This window comes from Toxotes jaculatrix, chromosome 21 (assembly GCF_017976425.1).
Source record: "Toxotes jaculatrix isolate fToxJac2 chromosome 21, fToxJac2.pri, whole genome shotgun sequence".
In the NCBI taxonomy this organism is placed as follows: Eukaryota; Metazoa; Chordata; class Actinopteri; family Toxotidae; genus Toxotes; species Toxotes jaculatrix.
In genome coordinates this window covers 3,693,913-3,714,743 of record NC_054414.1, presented here as the reverse complement: position 1 = coordinate 3,714,743, position 20,831 = coordinate 3,693,913, and the positions used below count along the sequence as shown (strand labels likewise).

The 20,831-nt window shown below is 41.3% G+C and overlaps 1 protein-coding gene across 1 annotated transcript in view; it reads right to left on the bottom strand.

Annotated features, from left to right (window-relative positions):
- Window positions 1–2,609: 2,609 nt before the first annotated feature.
- LOC121201041 (growth arrest-specific protein 7-like) overlaps window positions 2,610–20,831 on the bottom strand; it is a 48,816-nt gene continuing 30,594 nt past the window's right edge. The window contains exons 7-14 of the mRNA XM_041066666.1: window positions 19,337–19,452; window positions 19,039–19,113; window positions 14,323–14,401; window positions 12,140–12,268; window positions 11,310–11,433; window positions 6,014–6,093; window positions 5,036–5,134; window positions 2,610–4,581 (exon numbers count right to left, since the gene is read on the bottom strand). Of these exons, the coding sequence (XP_040922600.1) occupies window positions 4,468–4,581; window positions 5,036–5,134; window positions 6,014–6,093; window positions 11,310–11,433; window positions 12,140–12,268; window positions 14,323–14,401; window positions 19,039–19,113; window positions 19,337–19,452 (816 nt within the window). The 3' untranslated portion in view covers window positions 2,610–4,467. The remainder of the gene's footprint in view (window positions 4,582–5,035; window positions 5,135–6,013; window positions 6,094–11,309; window positions 11,434–12,139; window positions 12,269–14,322; window positions 14,402–19,038; window positions 19,114–19,336; window positions 19,453–20,831) is intronic.

Sequence of the window (20,831 nt, the reverse complement as noted above, 5' to 3'; positions counted from 1 at the left end):
GGATTCCCTTAAGACCCACAAAAAAGTAAAATGTTTTTTGTATTTTAAAACGAAAATCAAATAAGCACTCTTTTTTATTTTTTTAAATATCAGCGTTTGAAGGAAAATTCAAATCCCAAAAGATACACGGACCCTTTTGTCTCTGTATGTTGATATTGTAGAGTCACAGAGTTTTGATATTTGTAATTTAAACTGAAACATTATCATCTTAATTTACACCAACCACGTGTTACGAACACGCTCCTCTTCTTAGCTGCGTGAAGAGCTGATCGATTATATTCAGATGCGTAAGGTCATGAATGCAAATAAACTCCGCCAGGACAAGGGGGTGATTGGACAACTGCACCAAACGTAGCGGTGATTGGCTCCTGCCAGACCACATGTCAAACATGAAGCGCCGGTGGAAAAGCTCAGTTCTGAAGGTGCAAGCTTCTCCCTTTTGGCCCAAAAGGCCACACTACTGCCTGAATATAGGCGGTCCGCTCTCACCCATCTTTCTATTTGACTGAATGTAATGACGGTGCATCTAAAATTCACTTTGCGTCCTCTGTGAATCCACCTGAACACACACACAACACTTCTTCTTTACAAATTCTCATTTTAATGATACAGAATTCAGTGGAAATATGAATAAACGTAACATCAAACCTGAACAGAGAAACATTTAAGTACTGATGTCAAATTGCTTTGCAACTTAAAAACATGCCAACTCCCCGATCGTGTTACAGTACGCCCAAATCTTCTCCCAGTGGAAGTTTGGGAAGGAATTAATGAGTGCTGTTTAAAAAAAAAAAAAAGAATAAAGGATTAAAGGTGACTATAGATAATGGTTTTCTTTACTGGCCTTACTGAAAGAGGACGGCTCACAAATCTTATATCTCATCTTACAACACTTCCACATGCAGCAGGGGGCGTACCTGGGCTCCACACTGACCATGGCCTCATCCGAGCTGGAGTCCCACTCATACAGATGCAGCAAGATACAACTGACGAGAAAACGGTCCTTTTTCGTTTCTGCTTATTTTTGATTTTGTATTTTGTTACGCTAAATAGAGAAAGAAAATCTAAGTAATTTTTAAATTTCGAGGACTCCCTTAAGACCCACAAAAAATTAAAATGTTTTTTGTATTTTAAAACGAAAATCAAATAAGCACTCTTTTTTTTATTTTTTTAAATATCAGCGTTTGAAGGGAAATTCAAATCCCAAAAGATACACGGACCCTTTTGTCTCTGTATGTTAATATTGTAGAGTCACAGAGTTTTGATATTTGTAATATAAACTGAAACATTATCATATAAACTTACACCAACCACGTGTTACGAACACGCTCCTCTTCTTAGCTGCGTGAAGAGCTGATCGATTATATTCAGATGCGTAAGGTCATGAATGCAAATAAACTCCGCCAGGACAAGGAGGTGATTGGACAACTGCACCAAACGTAGCGGTGATTGGCTCCTGCCAGACCACATGTCAAACATGAAGCGCCGGTGGAAAAGCTCAGTTCTGAAGGTGCAGGCTTCTCCCTTTTGGCCCAAAAGGCCACACTACTGCCTGAATATACAAGACAGAACAAAATGATGGAGTCTACACTGTGTTAAAATTATTATGCGAGTGATCTTTTCTTGAAAATCTGGACGGCTGCTGTTCAGAAACAAATGCTGTTTTAGTGTGATATATCTAAGACCTTGAGCTTTAATAAAACCCTTTTGTTGGAATCTACAAAGCTTTCTCATATCCTTTATCACAGACGACATGTATGTAAGTGTGGTGGAAATATACTTTCTTCCTGATGAGAAGTGAAATAAAATTCTTTAGACAGTAACTGTCCGTCACACTAAAGTATACAAATTGATCATATGATCAGTGACTACATTCCTTTAGGTTTAAGTAGACACATCATTTGCTGATATATGTGAAAATATGCATTTAGCTGTTTTTGTAGGACACAGACGTCCACAGACGTTGATAGCAAGCTGGGGGAAATACAAAAACTCAAAACCTAAACATCATCATCATCATCATAAAGAGGAGGAATCCAATCAGTAAATAAATCAGTTGGGTTTTCAACATCTGACAGAAGACGAGTCTCAGCCAGAGAGGCCATCTGGTGTGTGATTGACCTATAGACCTTACAATGACACTTCTAATGCAGGGAATAATACAACATCCAATCAGACTGAACACGCTCGCACCAATAAGGATACCAGTGATTCCTTGCAGTAGCAATGAATGGGCATAAAATGACATCTGTAGCACGACGAGGTTCAAACCTCAGCTATGGCTTTCACCACCTCCAACTCCAAATGCGTGTCGGACAGTCCCATTAAACTGCAGCACAAACTTTTCTGATATTTCTTGCAGAAAATCCAAATCTCAACCGAAAAATAAACAGGCCCTTTAACCACATCTTTATTATCACTGTCTAAACCTGTAACAAAGTCTCACCAAACCATTTTACTGTTGAATGTGAAAATGTGTTTTGGGTTTTTTTTCTAAATAAAAGACTGTTTTCATCTATGATGTTTTTTTTTCTTTCTCCATCTTGTGATCAGAGAAAAAATGTCACACAGGAAACAAAAACAAACCACAAGCTGCACATGTTGTGACATATGATACAGATTTTCGTTTTATTAATGAAAAAGGCCAACCTTTAGCTGTTAATGTACAAAAACACCCCAACCCTCGTCTCTCGGTGGCTAAGTAATACGAAGCAGAAATACCAGATAAGACTTAGTTGTAAAAGAGACGTTTTTTTGTACAACATTTAGCTTCTGCAGGCAGCAGCACTGAACTGAAGCAGCTGAGCTGTAGAGTCTCAGAGGAGAGAGAGTCACTTCTCCTGCCTATAAAACACTCTGTATATTTCATATATTATCTGTACCAAGTGTCTGCATATCATACGTCTGTGTAATATTCTACTATTTACTTTCACTCCACTGTCTCCTTTTCATGGCAAATCACACACGCGTCATATATTTACACCAGGCCACCCTGAACACAACCAAAACACTTTCGCCTCCATTACTAATAAAAGGAGGAACAGTTCTCTTTAGAATATTTTTCATATGAACAGCGACTTACAGTTTATTCATTAAAAATCACTTGGGTATAAAGTGCAATCGGATGATTAAAAAAAAAAAAAAGATCTTATTAGGAGTGAAGAAAACAACAGGTGGAAAAGAAACTGAGTGTTCTTGAGCTATAGATGATGATTTTCTTTCAGAGATGCTAAGTAGCCAGATCTGTGATGTACGTTAGCCCGGCCTGTCAAGCTTTGGGTTTTGTAACATGCTTACACAGTCTACGAGACTCTAATAAGAACAGTACTTGGTTTCTAAATACGTTTTTTTGGTTTTTGCTTTTTTTTTTTGAGAGGAGGGTCTGTTCTTATCCAAAACCAAAAACAAAAAGGTAAACGTGTGAGGGATGTAACAAACAATGAGTTTCTCTGGTTTAATGTAAGCCACAAACATTTGCATCCCAGACTTAACTTAGCTTACCACCCATAATAGTGACCTAACATTATTTCCAGTGGTAAGGAGCCGGTCATTAGCTCTCTGTGATGTGGGATTACAGGCTGCTACCTGCTGAGGACTGAAACATCCACTGTTTACACTTGGACCTGGACAGTGTTATATTTGATACACTCATTGGTCACATTAAAACACTGATCTCTACAAATTTCCAAGAAACATATTTATAATACTGTATAATACGTAGGCCACTAATAAACACACACACACAGTGCTTGGTAAATCTGCCATCTTTATCTTTATACACTGCTTTCTTTTGGTAAACTGTGTGTGCTGTCAGAGTCAGCTTGACAGGCGTAGCAACAGGTAAGTCACAGGGGAGGGGCTTATCGAAAGGTCAGTACTTGTACATGATGGTTGGTATTAATATTAAAATACTCTTACCTTGCTCTGGTGCACAGTAATATAACACTCTCAGGTCAGAATGCATTTAGCTTAGCAGCATCTGTTAAATCACTCGCAGTCCAGGAGCCACATGTGCATCGACACACAGGTGGATCAGAGAATTACCTCACAGAGCAAAAGCACAAACAAACCGCAGCAAAACGGCAGCAGGACATAAAGCTATTCAACATTTACACACGTTAGATGTTCACCGGTGGTGCCTCTTCATCATGTGCCCCAGCTCAGTGTCCTTTAGCAAAGAATTCACTCTCACGGTTCCCACTGTCCTGTGCTGTTTTAGCCGGCCGTCAGTTTGCATCACAGAAAATTACAACTCATCGCTACCTGACATCTTCATTCATCCCTCAGAGCTCCAACTAAACTGCCCAAATACTGACATCATCCCCAGCAGGTGCAGAGCCAGTGACTGCTCGTCCGTCCCTCAGTCTGTTAGGAGTCACATGTGGAGGCAGTCTCCCAGTCAGGCATGCAGGCTCTGGGTCAGAGTGTCTGTGTGTGCTACTGCAGAGCCAACCTTCAGCACTGAGATCAGATCTCTATGTCCACAGGCCTGATCTCTCCAGTCTTATTCTCCCGCACCCACAGCTCTCTGTCTCTGACCGGGTCCACGCATCGCAGGAGCTGGTCCACTGGCTCCATCGTCTGGACAAACAAAGAACAACACTAAAATTCACACCCCAGTGTTTCTTCTTTGCTTCTGTTCAGATGATAACTCATGTTTTCACCTCTTATAAAATAAGACTTTGATTCCCTCTGCTGGTGTAGTTTTTGTACCTTCAGTTCAACTTCATGTCCAGTCTTAGTCTCCCATGAAGGGACGTTTTTTTATTTCCAGTATTAATGTACAACAAACATTGATGGTATGAATGCAAAATATAAAGTGAAAATATGCATGTGTCAGCCCAGCTGCAGTGGGAATAAATGAGACTTTAAGGCCCTGAAATCCTATTTTCTCGATCAGACTCTTACTCTGAGAGTAGAGCAGGTCTGTTTTTTTTCACAGGACAGTAGGCAGTAGTAGAGGAATGCACTGGCCAATCAGAGGCTCGAACATACTGTTTGTGTGCGGTCATCACACAGTCGAAGTTGTACTCACGCTTTGGTTGAACATGTCCGTCTCGTGCCGCAGGGTGGTGTACTGACACAGATGCTGCCTGATCATCTCCACCCGCTCCACCTCCAGCCGCTCCAGCTCCTGAGGAGAAGAGCAGTGTGTAACGCCTGAGTCACAGAGAAACCTCTACACTACACCAGTCTACGCCGAGCAGAAACAGGGATCTGCAGAGGAGTTACAAACGAGCTTCCAAAAATGATTCACAGCTCCCCGTTTAGCAGTTTCTAAACTTTAAACATACTGTATATATATATATATTTACACATTTCAGAAAGGGGTCAAAGTTCAGGTTCTTTGCCACATTCCAGGCCTGGTCATCAAACATATGACCATCCAGAGACTTAAAAGGTCATGCAAACCATCACAACAAGCACTTTTTGAAATACATGTACAACATAAAAAAGAACCATGTATACAGTATACTCTACTGTATACACAGGCTCTGAGGTATGCAGATTCCATATATTATCCATATCTTAATATATGGAATATATTGTAGTTAAGTGTTTACTTTTCAAAGTGACTATATATTGTCATTTTGTTTCACATTTACCTTCTCTCTTCAATTTTTTAAAAGACTTGTGTTAATTCTTTCTTTTTATTTACATTTTTTAAAGTTTACTCTTTGTAGTTTCGTTGAATAAATCTTTTGCTTTGTACCTGTCACAAAACGCAATACAGTGTTTTACAATTCAGTTTAAACTAGCAAACAAATCCTATACTCCTAATACTGGACTCAAAATCTCACACTAGCTCAAACATCTGTATTAGATTAGGTAAAACATCAGTAAGTCAGTTTGAAAATTCACATTATGTATTTTGCACTTTGAAGTTGCTGTAAAAAAAAAGAGAGCTAAAAACCAAGTACTGTAACATGTTAAAATGAAAACCTAAAAAAACATAACACTACAGCAGAGCTTCCTCTCAAGAAGCCATGTGATTAAAGACATGATGTCTCACCAGGCTTGTGGTGACCATCTCCTCAAACCATTTGGACTGGGACTGGTTATAAAGGTCGACGCAGCGCATCAGGTCGTCTCCTGTCACAGAGAATGAAAACAAGGCGATCAGGGGCTTTCATTCTGGAAATATATACAGACACAGAACTGCAACAGCAATGATGTCTGACAAAGTGCCTCTGCTCACTGTGCACTCACTTCTGCACATACAGTGTACATGTAACATACACCATCTCCAGTAGGTGGTGCCAGCACCCAACTATTCCCTCCCAGCTGACGTTACTCCAACATGTGCAGCATCTGTTCCGCCTCACTCAGCTGATTCATTTATCCCAAACGGACGATGATAATAGATTTCATTAGGATTCAATGAGCCTGCGATTCTCATAAGCTGAAAATTTTATCAATCAGTAACAATGATCTGAGGAGCAACTAATAAAAAAGGATCCAAGTTGAACTTTAGTGAAACAGAGGTCAGCAGTACAGCATCAACCAAACTTTATTTTTACTCCATCTTCTTCCTCTGGTAATCAACTACCCCCACCCACCCCCTAAGTGGCCCAAACCCCCCCCCCCCCCCCTTCCCGCCAGGGAGTGTGCCCCTCAGTTTGAGAACCACTGCCATAAGCTATGATAAAAGGAGAGGTCTAATCTGTCCCTTCATTAGTGTGACTGCCTGTATCCTGCTGACAACAAAAACAGACACTAATCGTGTGTGAGATTAGATCAGAGAGGAAATGATGCTGATTGTTCTGTTCTTCAGCAGTGAACGTCTGCTGGTGTGTCTGCTACTGTACATTCAGATTAACTCTGTGTTCTCCTTTTAATAAAGACAGTGTAGGATAGTGTTTCTCTAAGTGGGGTCAGGGGACCAAAGGTGGTCCTGATATGGATTCAAACGGGTCCACAACAAAATGATTCTGCTAAACTGATGTGAAGTTTCACTGCTTCACTCACTGATAACACAGAATTATATTATACCTTCACTGACTGTGTCACTGTGTCACTGACTGCTGTTTGGTTAGAGCAAAACCAAACCAAAAAAACCAAATAACCCCCTTTTCAAACCCACATCATCTGGCATGAGCACGTCAGGCTGAATGATTATCAGGCTACAGAGTTTGCTCTCCACCCTTAAACATCACGTTTTTGACTTTTATTTGATCTTAAACCTGCAATCGCTGCTTTTTTTTTTTGGCCTACTGTGGGTAACATAAACAAACCATAAACACAGCATTTACCTTTTATCATGTTATAAAGATTATATGGCAAAAATCCTGCAGATTTTTAACATTAGCATTATCATTTGTCCAATATTCACTCTACATTAGGCTCTTTTTGTTTCTTCACCATCTCCTGTGAAAGATATTTGCCTCTTTAGCTGCTAAACGCTCCACTATGTTTGTTAGTGACTCACTAAATGTGTCTGTCTGCTGTTGGGTGCTGAGCAGGTAGTGTACAGTTATTATTATTTTTTTTTTTTTGCTTATTCACTAAAAACAGCTACCTGTTGTGTCTGGAAATGATGAGAGTGGTGAGACTGAGCCAAAGCAGTTAAGCTGTGCAATGAAAAACCCAAACAATGGGCCAAAAGAGGCTAAAAAGCTCTGTAGTGCTGAGGGGAACTGCAGTCAGTTGGGTGATAAATCTCTGTAGGTTCATCAGAGCAGATTCAAGTGGAATTGAATTTGGTTATATGGTGAGTTCAGACTCAGCCTGTCACATTTGCTATCTTAGGAAACTTTGATTCCTCCACAAGAATTTAAAGCAAGGTTTTGTGGGTCTGAACAATGTTTGAGTGTACAGCATGAGTTTATAATGACTGACCAACTGGTGGGGCTGAGGGATTTGAGAGGCAGAGAGGATCAGATCTATTTAACTGGATTTTTATGTGGATTCTATGTTCGGGCACAACAGAAAGTTGTAGTATTTGCTGCTGCAGAAGAGTTTACAGTAAACAGGGTCTTCAGGTCAGCTAAGAATTTGCCTCTATAAATAGAAACCGAAGAAAAATTAGGCAGAAAATGCAAAAGAGTTGCTGCAGAGCGCTTATATCAGACCACCAACTCTTAAAAATGTCTTCTTTGTAAGTAAAAAGCAAAAGTAATGAGCTCCATCAAAAGGTGATCATGGCCTTAGGGGATTGATATATAAACATTAGGAAATCCCTGGCACGAGGAGACATAAATGAGCCAGTGCTGTGTGTAATCCAATGCAGTGAGAGCACGAAGCGATAATGAGTCCTTGTTATGAGCAGACAGATGCCGTGCTTTAGTTGTTTTGGCATCAGTCTCCTCTCTGCTTCCCTCACACTGCAGTCATCATCACTGGCAGCCAGACGCCACGAGCACCGTCAACAACTGCTGCTGTTTTTCTCCCTGGTTGCATAAGCAGCATGGAGGAGGGATGACTCTGTGTGTGTGTGTGTTTGGATGGAGGACTCGTACTTGTGTGTGACAGCATGTGGTCGGCTCTGGTTGAGTCATGACATCACACTTCGGCGGAGAGTCTACATCTGTTTACTCTTAGCCAGTCACTTTCCTCCTCAGGTCGCAAACACATTAAAAACTTCTACAAATGCTACTTCTCTGCTTCGTTTTCCCCTCACACCCGTCGAAGATTTTCACTGACCCTGCAGCGACATGTGGTCTGATAATCAGAGTGAGCTGTCATTTCAATTCCACTTCATTATCTATCATTCTCTTAATCTGACACTGCGTTCATGTTAGTCATTAGTTAGTCATGTTAGGTTTAATTTGCTCTCCCTGAGACAAGCAGTTAACGTGAGGTTTGTCATGTCAGCTGAATAAAATATGTCAGTTTAAAGGGTAAGTCTGAACTGATCCTACCAACAAGTAATCGGGGGCTGTGTGGCCGTAAAGACAAAACTACCTTTAGTCGCCTCTAACTTTCTCTGTGACCTTGTATTTCAGAAATACACACAGATCAGCACAGCACTGCAGCTGGGGAATGACTGCAGGTTAACATTAACAGCCAGAAACAGAGGAATGTGTGATATGTAGGAATTTCAGCAGCCTTGTCCTTTTTTTTCTGATGGAGGAATATGACTGCCTTATTCATAACCCTTCCCACAAAGCTGGCACCGAAATTTTCCCAACCAGGGAAACAACCATCAGCCGAGATGTGAGAAGTAATTCAGAGCCAAGTGGCAATTATGGCACAATGGCAAAAGCTACAACATGGTGTAACAGCAGGACAAGTAGCAGAGTCAAGTTGAAGTTTGCTGGAATTATTTGAACAGAGTGGTCGAGGTCTGATCACAACATCTTGAAACAAGCTGCCCAGCACAAGGATTAGTCAAATTATCTCAGTCAATTAATCCTACTAATTTCAAGAAAAACATCTTTTCACACTGTATAATCTCTATCATAGATGATGAGACTTTGTGGGATGGATGTTTTTTTGCTATCATTAGTGTGAGTGTATCTGTGTGTGTGTATGTGTGGTGCTCCCTGGGGCTATGGAGTTAGTCCACGCCCACGCCTTTCTGTCAGTCTGGTGTGAAGAGACTAGTCGAGCGAAGAATGTTTCTGACCCCTCGTCTTCCCTCCTCTCCCCTCCCTACATTAAAAAAAAAAAAACTCCCAGCCTGACTCCAAGTGCTGATAAAGCTCATGACTCATGTGTAAAACGACAAACACAGCAGATCCCAAGCGACTGCTCCAACGAGGGGCTAAAGGAGATCCAGAGGTTCGTCCAGTAAGTTAACTGCTTCCTGCCAGCGGAGTCTGATTTGTAGCTGAACTGAGGGCAGCGCTGACACAAACCACTGCTGATCATGTACAGATGATCTCTGATAAGTGAGAGTCCTACATCTGTGGGGCGAGGAGGGGGAGGTTGATTTTTATAGGGTGAATGATGAAATCCAGACCCACATATCTGCTGTATGGAGAAACACTGTGTTCCAAAATATATTTTCTTTGCACATTTTACTTAGAAGCTCCAAAGTACATACATTTTTATGCTAGTTGATTTAGAAGTCTTATCAATGGTCTTGTCTTAGGCCAAGAAATGCTGACGAAACTGTCATGAGGGTCAGGACGGATATTCGCTGTCCCCCAGAGGATGACCGCAAATTAATTTAACTCCTTAACTTTTTGAATTGTGCCACTGTCGGGTCAGGGAGGATGAATTCTAATCAAAGGTCACCTTTGACTTGTCCTTCAGCGCTGTAATCTTTTGTGCAAAGTTCAATGAAATTCATTTAAAAAAAAAAAAAAAAAAGAGAGAGAGAGAGACTCCATCCAAGACCTGAGCACAGCCAGATCTGACCTAATCAGACCTGAGGATCCTGAACAGACCCTCACAGAGAGGGAACACAGACACCGGCAGCAGCATGATGTGCTATCACTTAATTCGATCAATTAACAAGCAGCAGTGGTGGAAAAGAACAGCAATAATAATAACAATAATAATAATGATGATGATGATGTCCTAAGATTGAATATAATGCCATAGAAATTTAAAGATTTATGTGCTTCAAATTAAAATTTATATAGCTTGAATAATAAGTTCTGCCACCACCTCCTGCACCAACAATAAAACATTCTGCTGTCAAATGGGCGACAGACAGGGAGAAGACAGTGTTCTAACCTAATATCTGTAAAGCAAATTCCAAAAAACTGTCATTTAATGCCATAAATCTACAGCAAGCTGTTCTGATTTAGTTTATTTCCATTGCAAAGAAAATAAATCTACACAATCTCAGAATGATGAATGAATGATTGACACGAGTTCATTACGGTGATCAGACGTACTCATTTTACTTCGACTTTTACTTATAGCCTGCAGCAAATCTGCCAGTAACCTCTGCTGAAAACCAAACACCCAAAGGCCCAACCCGACCCAGTTAGACTGAACGGATTTTATATCTCAGTTTCTCAGCAGTGACTGGACCCGTGAATACCTCTGGTCAGATCTGCCCTACTCTCACACCTACATATCAACTCTGCACACATGAGATACAGAATCTTATGAGCCAATAAAATTAGAATTTGTTCTGGGTTTAGTGTTGAATGATTGCGTAAAGGCTTTTCAGCGCCTTTTCTCCCTTTTTAAAAAAATCCAAAGAGTGAAAATTCTTCTGTCACCAGGCGATCAACAGCTGTTACTGAGCACACCCTATTTTTTTTTTTTTTCACACCCACATATATGTAGGAGCTTGCAACATAAATACGCAGACCTGCGCTCCCTCCATTGGAAAATAACAAACACCTGAGTAAGGCCGTGACCCACCACGGTGACCCATGGTTTGACCTTTGACCCCTGGCTCTGACCTGCTTGTGTGGATTTCCTGCGGGCCTTCTTGATGTCTTCCTCGATCTTGTTGCTGAGTTTGATCTCCAGCTGCTGAGTCTTCAGCTCCAGCTCTTTCTGTCTGTCGGCCAGAGCTTTGCGGGCCTGATGGAGACAAAGGATTCAGAAAAAAATCAGAGACATGCTCAGATCTCACAGCTGCACGTATGGAAAACTGCAGACATCCACCCATTAAAAAAAAACAAAACAAAAACATGAGGTTTACTTTTACAAAATGATCTGCTCTTAAATTTCTGGCTGTTAACTTTTTTCTTGCACAATTTGTGCAGTGTTCCAGAAACAAACATCAGTGTAATTAAAATGATAAAAGATTAGCAAGCTTCATAATGTTACAGTCTGGCCCCATTCATCACAATGATAATGCTGTCTGCTTCACACTTTCTCAGTATTCATCCATCACCCCGTGCTAAAGCTACTTTCTGAAAGCCAACATGTCCAGTATCTTATTTCCTGAGCAGCTTTAAATGCTCAGTTGTCCTTCAGATGAGTTTATCAGTGAGAAACTGTGTCGTCCCTTCTCAGAGCGAAAGGCTGCTCAGATGACAGATGATGTGAGACAGATTTGCAGTTGCCTTCAGGCGTCAGCCAATTGCTTTTCACTGTACATATACAAAAAGCAGGAAGCATTCCAGGGACAGGAAACAGCCGTCTGCTTATGGAAGAGATGTGGAATTTTAATCACCACAGCAAGATGATTCCCGAAATTCTGCTGCTCCCAAATGTGAGGACAGAACTGTGCTACATTAGAGATGCTTAGCTTCTTCTTATATCTGTGTTTCTGTGTGTGTACCTTCTCCACTGCTGCATAGCGACCGACCAGCTGCTTCCGCAGGTCTGCGATGTGGTGGTCGAACCTCTTCATGTCCTTCTTAAAGTTCTCCCTGAAGGTCAGCAAAGGCTTCTCCACTTCACTCTGGAGCTGCTCGAACCAAAAACAACCAAAAAAAAAAAAAACACAATTCAACTCTGACCAGAAGAAGATTGTGAAAGGCCACTTCCTGTCCAGAGGAGTGACGTTTGCAGTTGGACCCTCACGGAAAAAGCAAACCAAAGCTTTGCAACAGATTCAATCTGTGATTGTTCATCAGACACACCTCACACTGCTGCTGAAACAAAGTAGGCCACAGCTGTATTTGGCTCCTCAGCTTATCACATTCAATTGAGCAGTGTCATGTGAGGACAGCAAGCTTGCAAATATAGAACAAGAAGAAGAAGAAGAAGAAGAAGGGGCGGAATGCCTTGGAAAAGTCATATTCATTCAGTTCCATTGTATTTCCTCAGCATCAGCGTGTGGTGGGGTGTTTGCTCAGTGTAACGTGAAGCTGAGTTTCACTTCGGTGTCAGTCATATTGCGTTCGCTGTCCAAAAGCATGTGCAACTTTCAGATTCCTGATAACTGGAAAGTATAAATCTGCCCGGCAGATTTATACTTTAAGTGCTGAATGACAACAGGAGTCCAGACTCAGAGACACTCTAACTCTTCGTGCATATAAAAAGGCGCTGAAGTAAAAATTACCTCTTTTCCCAGCAGCAAGTCCTGAAAAGAATTACGCTATTTAAATTTCAGAGATGATAAAGTTATCAATCAAAAAGGAAAATCCCTTCAAACCTCCCTCCGCATATCTGACTTAATTATCTAAAAACCATAATTAGCTCCATTCCCTTTAGTTGCTTTCTAAATTATGTCATCGTCCTCCCATGCTGTGCTCGTTTAGATGAGAAATGTTTGATTTTATGGAGCCAAACGACACCAAGAACAGTAGATGTCAACACTGCTTAGCTCCCTTTTCAGATTCTATCAGATTTTCTGAAGGTACAAAAAGGTGTAAAGTAACATTGCATGACACGCAGTGTGAAAAGTCCCTGATCCAAGAATGTGACAAGATAATGTTATTTTTGGAAATGACTAACTTGTGAGTAGCAAGCCTGTCATTGGTTATACGATCCTAAACGGCAATCAGGTATTCTGTCCCAGCTGTCAGTGAGGTATGAGATCTACAGCTCCACACTGGAAACCATCATTCAAAGTTCATTTCCACTCAAATCCTTCCTTCTCCTCCAAGAACCTGGAACGGCGCCGCACATCTGTGCATCTCTGGAGGATAACATCACCGACTCCATTTCCTCCATCAGTCCAGCTGTAATCCTGGCCTCTATCTTTGGTCTTCCCTCCCAAGACAAACTCATCCAACGCTTATTCTTCACAACCTTCAAAAACACTTTTCTGGGAGGGCTTTATATGCGTTTCATATGAATATGGATCAAACCCACAGCCTTTCACATTAAGAGGAAGTCACGTCTAGAAAAAAGGTGGTGGCTGATTCAAAGCCTCAGTGTCATATGTACGTGTTTCAGCCCACAGAGCCATTTACTGTATGTAATTACATCTGAAGCCAGGCCGTCTTACTCACATGTACTGTAGTCTGCAGAGCCCACAGACAATATGGATTCACATACTGTTCGACGCAGGGTTCTTCACTCCTTATCAGTCACTTTTCAGTTTTGTACTCCACATTCACAGCTTTATAAAATATCACAGATTGTTGTTCTTTGTATAAGTGTGATTTTAGATTTTATTTATTTTATGTGAGTGTATTTCTAGATGGAAACTCCCACCTAGTCTCTAAAGGATAATTCTAGTTTATCACAGCTTGAATCTTATTTTTATAGGTGTAGCTTCTACTGATTGTGAAAACACTGTATTCACCAAAATAAATGTTGAGATCAGACAACAGACATCGCTACAGCAAAGACAGGTTATGAAGAAGCCATTAGACAGATTATCTAAACCATTTTACTTAAAGGTAGGCCACTGAAGTACGGTGGCTGTTCACTGTGAGTGAACATGAACCACAAAAACTATCTGATGTTCAAATTTTAGTGACTAAAACAAGGAGGATTACAAATAACTTCAGGTAAGGCCATCGATCAGACTGCGTCTAATTAGAGATAAAGCAAAATGTGCTCCGTTACCTTTGAGGAGAACTTTAGGTGAACCTCAGCTTCATCTGCCAGACTCTTCTTCAACTGGGCCCAAGCCTCCCCCAGAGTCCTGAGAGCAGAGGAGGGAGAGAGTGTGTGTGTGTGTGGTTAATATCTTCTTACACAAGAGAGGGCCACACACACTTTTACATAAAGACACGGAGGGAGGGCAGAAAGTGTCGGGGAAAAGGAGAAATAAGACAGAGCTGGGGAGGGGGCCGGGTGAATCCTAACACACACACACAGACACACACACATACACACACACACACGCACACGCACAGATGGGGTTCAGCAGCAGAGTCAGAGCAAAAGTTCACAGATGCACAAGTACCCAGTAAATCGAGAAAGCTGTGCCGAGGTCCACAGCCAGTTCAACAGATGATTAGGATGTATGGGACATGAGATATGGCTCAGCTTATTTTCTCAGTTATGAGTTCAGCTTTTCATCACAGCTGAGGGCTATAACACTCAGGCTTGTACTGTTTTGAAGATAAGCGTTAAAATGAAGTTAACCGACGAACATGGCGTAACAATTACGGGCCAGACATTTGTTTTGATTTAAAGAAAGCGATTCATCACTCATCTTCAGAGCTACAGAAACTGGAATGAGGCTGAAAGCCTCTTCACATTTCTTCAAGCTGAAGCTGATTGTAAAACAATCATCCAGCAGGCAGAGAGCCACAGCCACCACGCTCTGAGTCCAGAGATGACCGTCTTTATGGGTAAGCAGGTCCGCTTCAAAGCGTCGCTCTGAATGAAGACGTGTGTGGAATTCCCTCAGACTGACATCCTAAACATTCCTAACACTGTCGGAGTAAAGTCTGACACCTGCAGCTCTACGGCGGCAAGAAAGAGTCTAAAGGATTTTGAGTTTTCTAAACTCACATTCAGAAATCATCTCACAGCCTACAACTGATAATCACATTGAAAAAAATACTACTACTGAAAAAAATAGGCTACTACTGACTAATCATGTGGGCACACACATTCTTTTCACCCTGATATTTTGACATATCCCTCAATTATATCTCTTCTATAAATACTTTTTCAGAGATGAGATTTTTGATGTACTTATACAGCACAATAAGGACTGTGAGATGCGATTCCGCATATGAGAAGAATGAGAGCTGATGTGGTTTGAACTGACATGGTTTATGTTAGACACGAGGCACAGCGGTTTGGTTGGAAGAGAGCTGTGAGCTTGAGTTGAAACAGCTGCTGTAGTTGAACAAAGAAAAGAGCCTAACCTACAGAAACTTCATTAAAGATGCCCGATTGGGGTTTTCTTGTAAACAAGAAAGTTTCTGTTAACATTCAGTGTTAAAAGAAAATTAATTTCATGCAAAAACTTGCTCAATCACCCGCCGTCCAGTAAGATTCGTAGTCGGTGGACTGTGTGTTTACACCAACAAGGAATGGTGTAAAGTGTGTCCGTTCTCCTCTGGTGGAGTTTACGATTGTGAAATATTTTGAATACTATCAGCTAAAGGAGTTCACCGCTGTTATTGTAGCAGTCTACCTCCCCCTGAGCGATAATCATTTAATCATGTAATCATTTAGTCATGTTGTTTACTACAACAGGAGAAAATACACTGGACCTTGTTCCAAGTGCTGCTGCTAATGCAAGAGTGCTTACTCTTAATTTTTAGTTCGGCTTTAGTTTTTCACAGCTCTTCATTGTTTTCCAACCATTCTTAAAGTCTGTTCTGCGCAGCACTGAGGACCATCTATGTATGTTACGCATATGTATGGAAATGACAATAAAGCGGAAGTAGAACTTTAATTTAAAGAAAATTAAGATTAAGATTAAGAGGTACTTTATTAATCCCCGTGGGGGAAATTCGTTTGTAGCAGCAGTCACAAGGAGCAATAAATACACTCTATAAAGGAGAAATAAACTTGGAAAAGAAATACAATATATACAGGAGGGGGTCTTATATACACATACATACACACACACACATAGGAGCAGAAATAACTTAAGAACGGATTGCTGGGAACTAAGGGAATCTTTTGTTGCTTTTAAGGTTTGAAATTTGTAATTTTGCACATGATTTAAACACTAGAAAACTAAAATTTCCTGGAAAACAGTGAGTCTTTTATGTTGTCCTCCATCCTGCACTAGTAGGTCCAAACAGAAAACACAGCTGGCAGGAAAGCTGAAGATCTTTTTTCTACAGAGCTTCCTTGCTTAACGTTTTGAGTGTATTTCACCTCTGACCACAGCAAGTATCACTGACACACCCTGAAGTACACCTGTATATCACTGCAGCAAGGTAAGAAATCACTGGGGTTCAGTAAAAACAAGACTTTCTTGCTCTTTAAGTAACCCCACCCTCTGCCATGTCCCCGCAGTCTTACAGTCCCCGCTGACAATCACTTGTCAACAAAATATTGTATCTAAGAGAAAATTAATCTCCTGCCATGAACTCCCTCTATTCAACAGAACTGACACAGTGCACGATTGGTAGCAATAAAGAGTGGTCACATGCCTCACAGCCACATCTCCACCAAACAAATGGTAAATTCAGGAATAAATGGACGGCTGGTTCTGGGCTGCGGCCGGTCGGATGGTAGGAACTGACCAACAAAACAGCGATTGTCATGTCTGACAACAGAACGGCCTGAGGGAGAGAATAATGAAAGTATTGTGTTGCACTTTTCTGGGTGTGGGCAGACTAAGCCGGCTGGTATAATCTGGATTCTATATAGGACAATTCCATCCCACTCTAGCCCTCTACTACCTAATATGAAGAGGGGTTATCTTATACGCATGTAAACAATGCAGGGGAGGGTAAGCCTTGCTAAACCTAATGTGGTTGTATGTTTCCATGTGTGGATATATAAATATATAAACTTAGACTTTATAGGATTGGCGGGTCAGTTTAATTTTTGGATTATATTTTTTAGCGTGTTTTTCAGACTAATGATTCAGCCACATTGCTATGCACCCTCACTGTGTCCTTTAGGAATCTCTTCATAAAGATGAGCTTAATAACGACACCGTAGGCGGCGTCCGTACAAATCACAGCTTCTTCTCTTTGTAGGTGTCTTTAGCTGGCCTTGCCCCTCCCAGCTTCCTGTTACTTTACTTTCCATGTTCCTGTGTCCCCCTCGGTGAATCAGACAAAGAGCTGCCCTCAGCATGATATCCCCTCTGCTGTCAGTCTGGAGTAAACAGGAGTGGCCGCAAACTCTTTCTCCCTGCAGGGCTTCCCTGGATCTCCCCCTTCCACTCCAACCCCCAACACACACAACTAAAAGTCTGTCTCCTCAAATCTCATTGCCCTCATCTTCACTCTCACCACCCCCTCCTTTACCTCTATACTTCTCCACCCCCCCCCCCCCCCCCCCCCCTTCTCCTCTGCTCTCTCCTAATAGCTGAAATATGCTGCAGGATAGAGATCAAAGCATCCAGCAATTTACAGGAAAGCCATACTGTTTCACAGCATCACTGATAGGGCCCCCAGACCCAGACTCACACCAGGATGTCTCGCCTGGATGGCTAGTTGACTGGCTGGCTCACTGAGGAGCAGTCTGCCTGGCTGGCTAATTCTGATATTAGAGTTTATTTATGACAAACCAAAAACACTGTACTCAAAACTACCGATATCAGCTGTGAATGTTCTGTACACACATAGCCCAGGGGATAACTAAGCATACAGCAAGCACATCCTACCCCAAGCTCTGCCAAAGGATACTGTGAAAAGGGCACTGGCAAGGTAAGGCTGGATTACCAACCAGGCAATCTGAGTAACTGCCCCACGGCCCCAGACCTCAAGGGCCCCAAAAGCCACAGGTTTGTGTCAAAATCTAGTTTTAAAAACTCTTTTATACTAGAGTTAGTTACTTAAACTATACTAGTTTTAGTTTATACTACAAGCCTGTGTCCACAGTGGTCGCAGTTAGCAAAAGGCTAATAGGTTCACTTTAAAAGAAAGAAGATCTGCTGAAACTGCTGCTACTGCTGCAGTCGCAACTCACTTTGTTTTTGTTGTTGTTATGATTAATAAATTACCACTATTTTTTCCAGATCAACTGTTTAGTCAGTAGAGAAATAAGGGAAAAAAGCTCATCATGAGCTTCAAGAGTCCAGAAGAGACCATTGCCTTTTTTTTTCTAACAAAGAGAGAAAAGCAGAAAGTTCTTAGCTTTAAGAAGCAGGAACCAGTGAATGTTTGACATTTTTGCCTGATTTGAATTATACATTTTGTGTCAATCAACTAACTGATTAATCAGCTAGTTGTTTCAGCTCTAATTTGCACACTCTCGTCTAACACATTATTTCAAAAACAATGGTTTGTTTTTTGCCATTTATATATTTTCCAAGATTATAAATCATCTGAAACTGAAATTCTTCCGGCTTCATGTCTGCCCTCCTGTAGCTGACCCTGACCTTTGACCTTCCTGGGAAGAAGTATGCCCTCAATGGCCCAATAAAGTCTCACATTATTATTATTATTGCAAATATACTGTAGAGGAAAGAGCATAAAAACACATCATTTACAGCCTCTACATCTCCACAGCGGCTGCATAGCGGAACGTCTGGCAGACGGCTTTTCAAGTGTTGACGTGTTACTTTTTTTTTGTTTTGTTTTGTTAATATTGATTCACATCTTCCATGCAGCCATGTGTGTCAAGCTCCACTATGCTGAGAGAGAGGTTCATCTTTCTCCTGAAAATCCTTCACAGAAGGTCACTCACCCTTCTTCCTGGCCTGCTAGAGGGATCTGGGAGAGCTTGGAGAGATTCTTGGCGTACTCCTCTTCTATTTTTATCCTGAGAGGGAAGTAGAGAGTTTCATTACCACACAGCCTTTATGCAACTCTGACTATTTCCATGTGCGTTTTCTGTGTTGTGCAACTTGGTGATGTACATGAATGAGCATAAAAAAAAAAAAAGGGAAATGATTTATTTGATGAGAAGTGTATGGTTTTCATGGTAACCTGCGGCTGACGTGTGAAAAAACAGAAAAGGGGTTCACTGATTAAAAAGCAGATACCTTTCTCGTACGAACTCGGCCATCTCTTTCTGCATCTGTTTCCCCTTCAGCTGTTTCTGCAGCAAAACCTCAAATCCTGTGATGCAGCCGTTGCCTTGGGGATCCTTCTTATCAGTCTACGAGATAAACACAGCAAGCACACAAGAAACGCACTGAACAAACAAATGCTTAGCTGCAAACACGAGAACATCACACCTTGACCAACCAGCTCAGTGAAATAAATCCCTCAAATACAAAGAGGCAATGCAGCAGCATCACATGAGGTTTGTTTTTACTGAGGCATTATCAGGCAGTTGAGTACATACTGTACTTGTGTTGCTGCACATATCTTCTAATAAATACTTGTTTTAAGGGTCAGCATCAGCCATTGTTGGCACACTAGAATCCAGAATGCTCACAAAAAAAAATCAGGAAACAGGTTACTTCATGCACTGTAGTAAACAGTAACACTGTAGTGTCTGCAGATACATATATCTGAATATGTAGGTCTCTCTAATCTTGATTACAGGGTTCTTGTTTATGTGATGTTTAAGAAAACAGATTACAGCAGCGCACTGGTTCTTTAAGTGCATGTAAACACACTGATTATAAGTCTAGAGAGTCTAAAGAACAGAGGCCAAAACTAGGAGGTCTCAGAGTTGTATGGTTTGTGAAAAACTGACTTGTTTCCTTCTTTCCCCCCTTCCCAGACTCAGGTTTCAGCCTCCCCTTCTTTTCACTGTTTTGTCACCTCCGTGTGCATGGCTACAGTGTGTTAGCCTCACACACCACACCTGGTAGAGATTACACTGCAGGGGTGTGAGATGTCCAAACAGAGCAGCAGAGGCAAGCTGGCTCGCTGTGCTCCGGCTAGTTACATGTAATGAATTATCCTACTGAGCTGTCCGTTGGATCTTATTAAAGCCGTGGCTGATTCTCAGTGTGCAGCGCAGCAAGCATGAGATAAATATGGAGTCACATTAAAAGATGAAAAGGACTCCGTGTTGTTTTTTTTTGTTCACATGGACTCTTGGGGATGTGCAGCAATGTCAACAGAAGATTTCACAATGCAGCTTTATAGCAGTGACACCTGTTGTCTCAGTGTGGGGAATTCTTGTTCCAAACCAAGTACAGACTGAAAAGTGAGTTTTGAAGGTCAGACATTTCTGCTTTTGGCACTACATCCCTTAATGAGGCCTGCCACATATACAGATAGGAGGGAGGAGTCCATTTACATTTTTCTTTCTGAAAGAAATAAAGCTTGGATGGTTTTGATGAACGTGTTAAGAGTTTTTGCCATCATTTCCCATCATGCCCTGCTGTTAGCTGATGTTTGTTTGTATTGTGGTGAATCAGCACCATGGAAAGTCATTAGCTGCTGGATGTTCCTCTCTGCTCTGTGACTATAATGTTCAGACAACACGCAACTTTTTTATGTGAATTCTTAGATTAGATTGATCTTTTTTGTAATTGTTAACACTCCAGGAGCAAGTGAGAAAAAAGAGTGGGTTAAGTT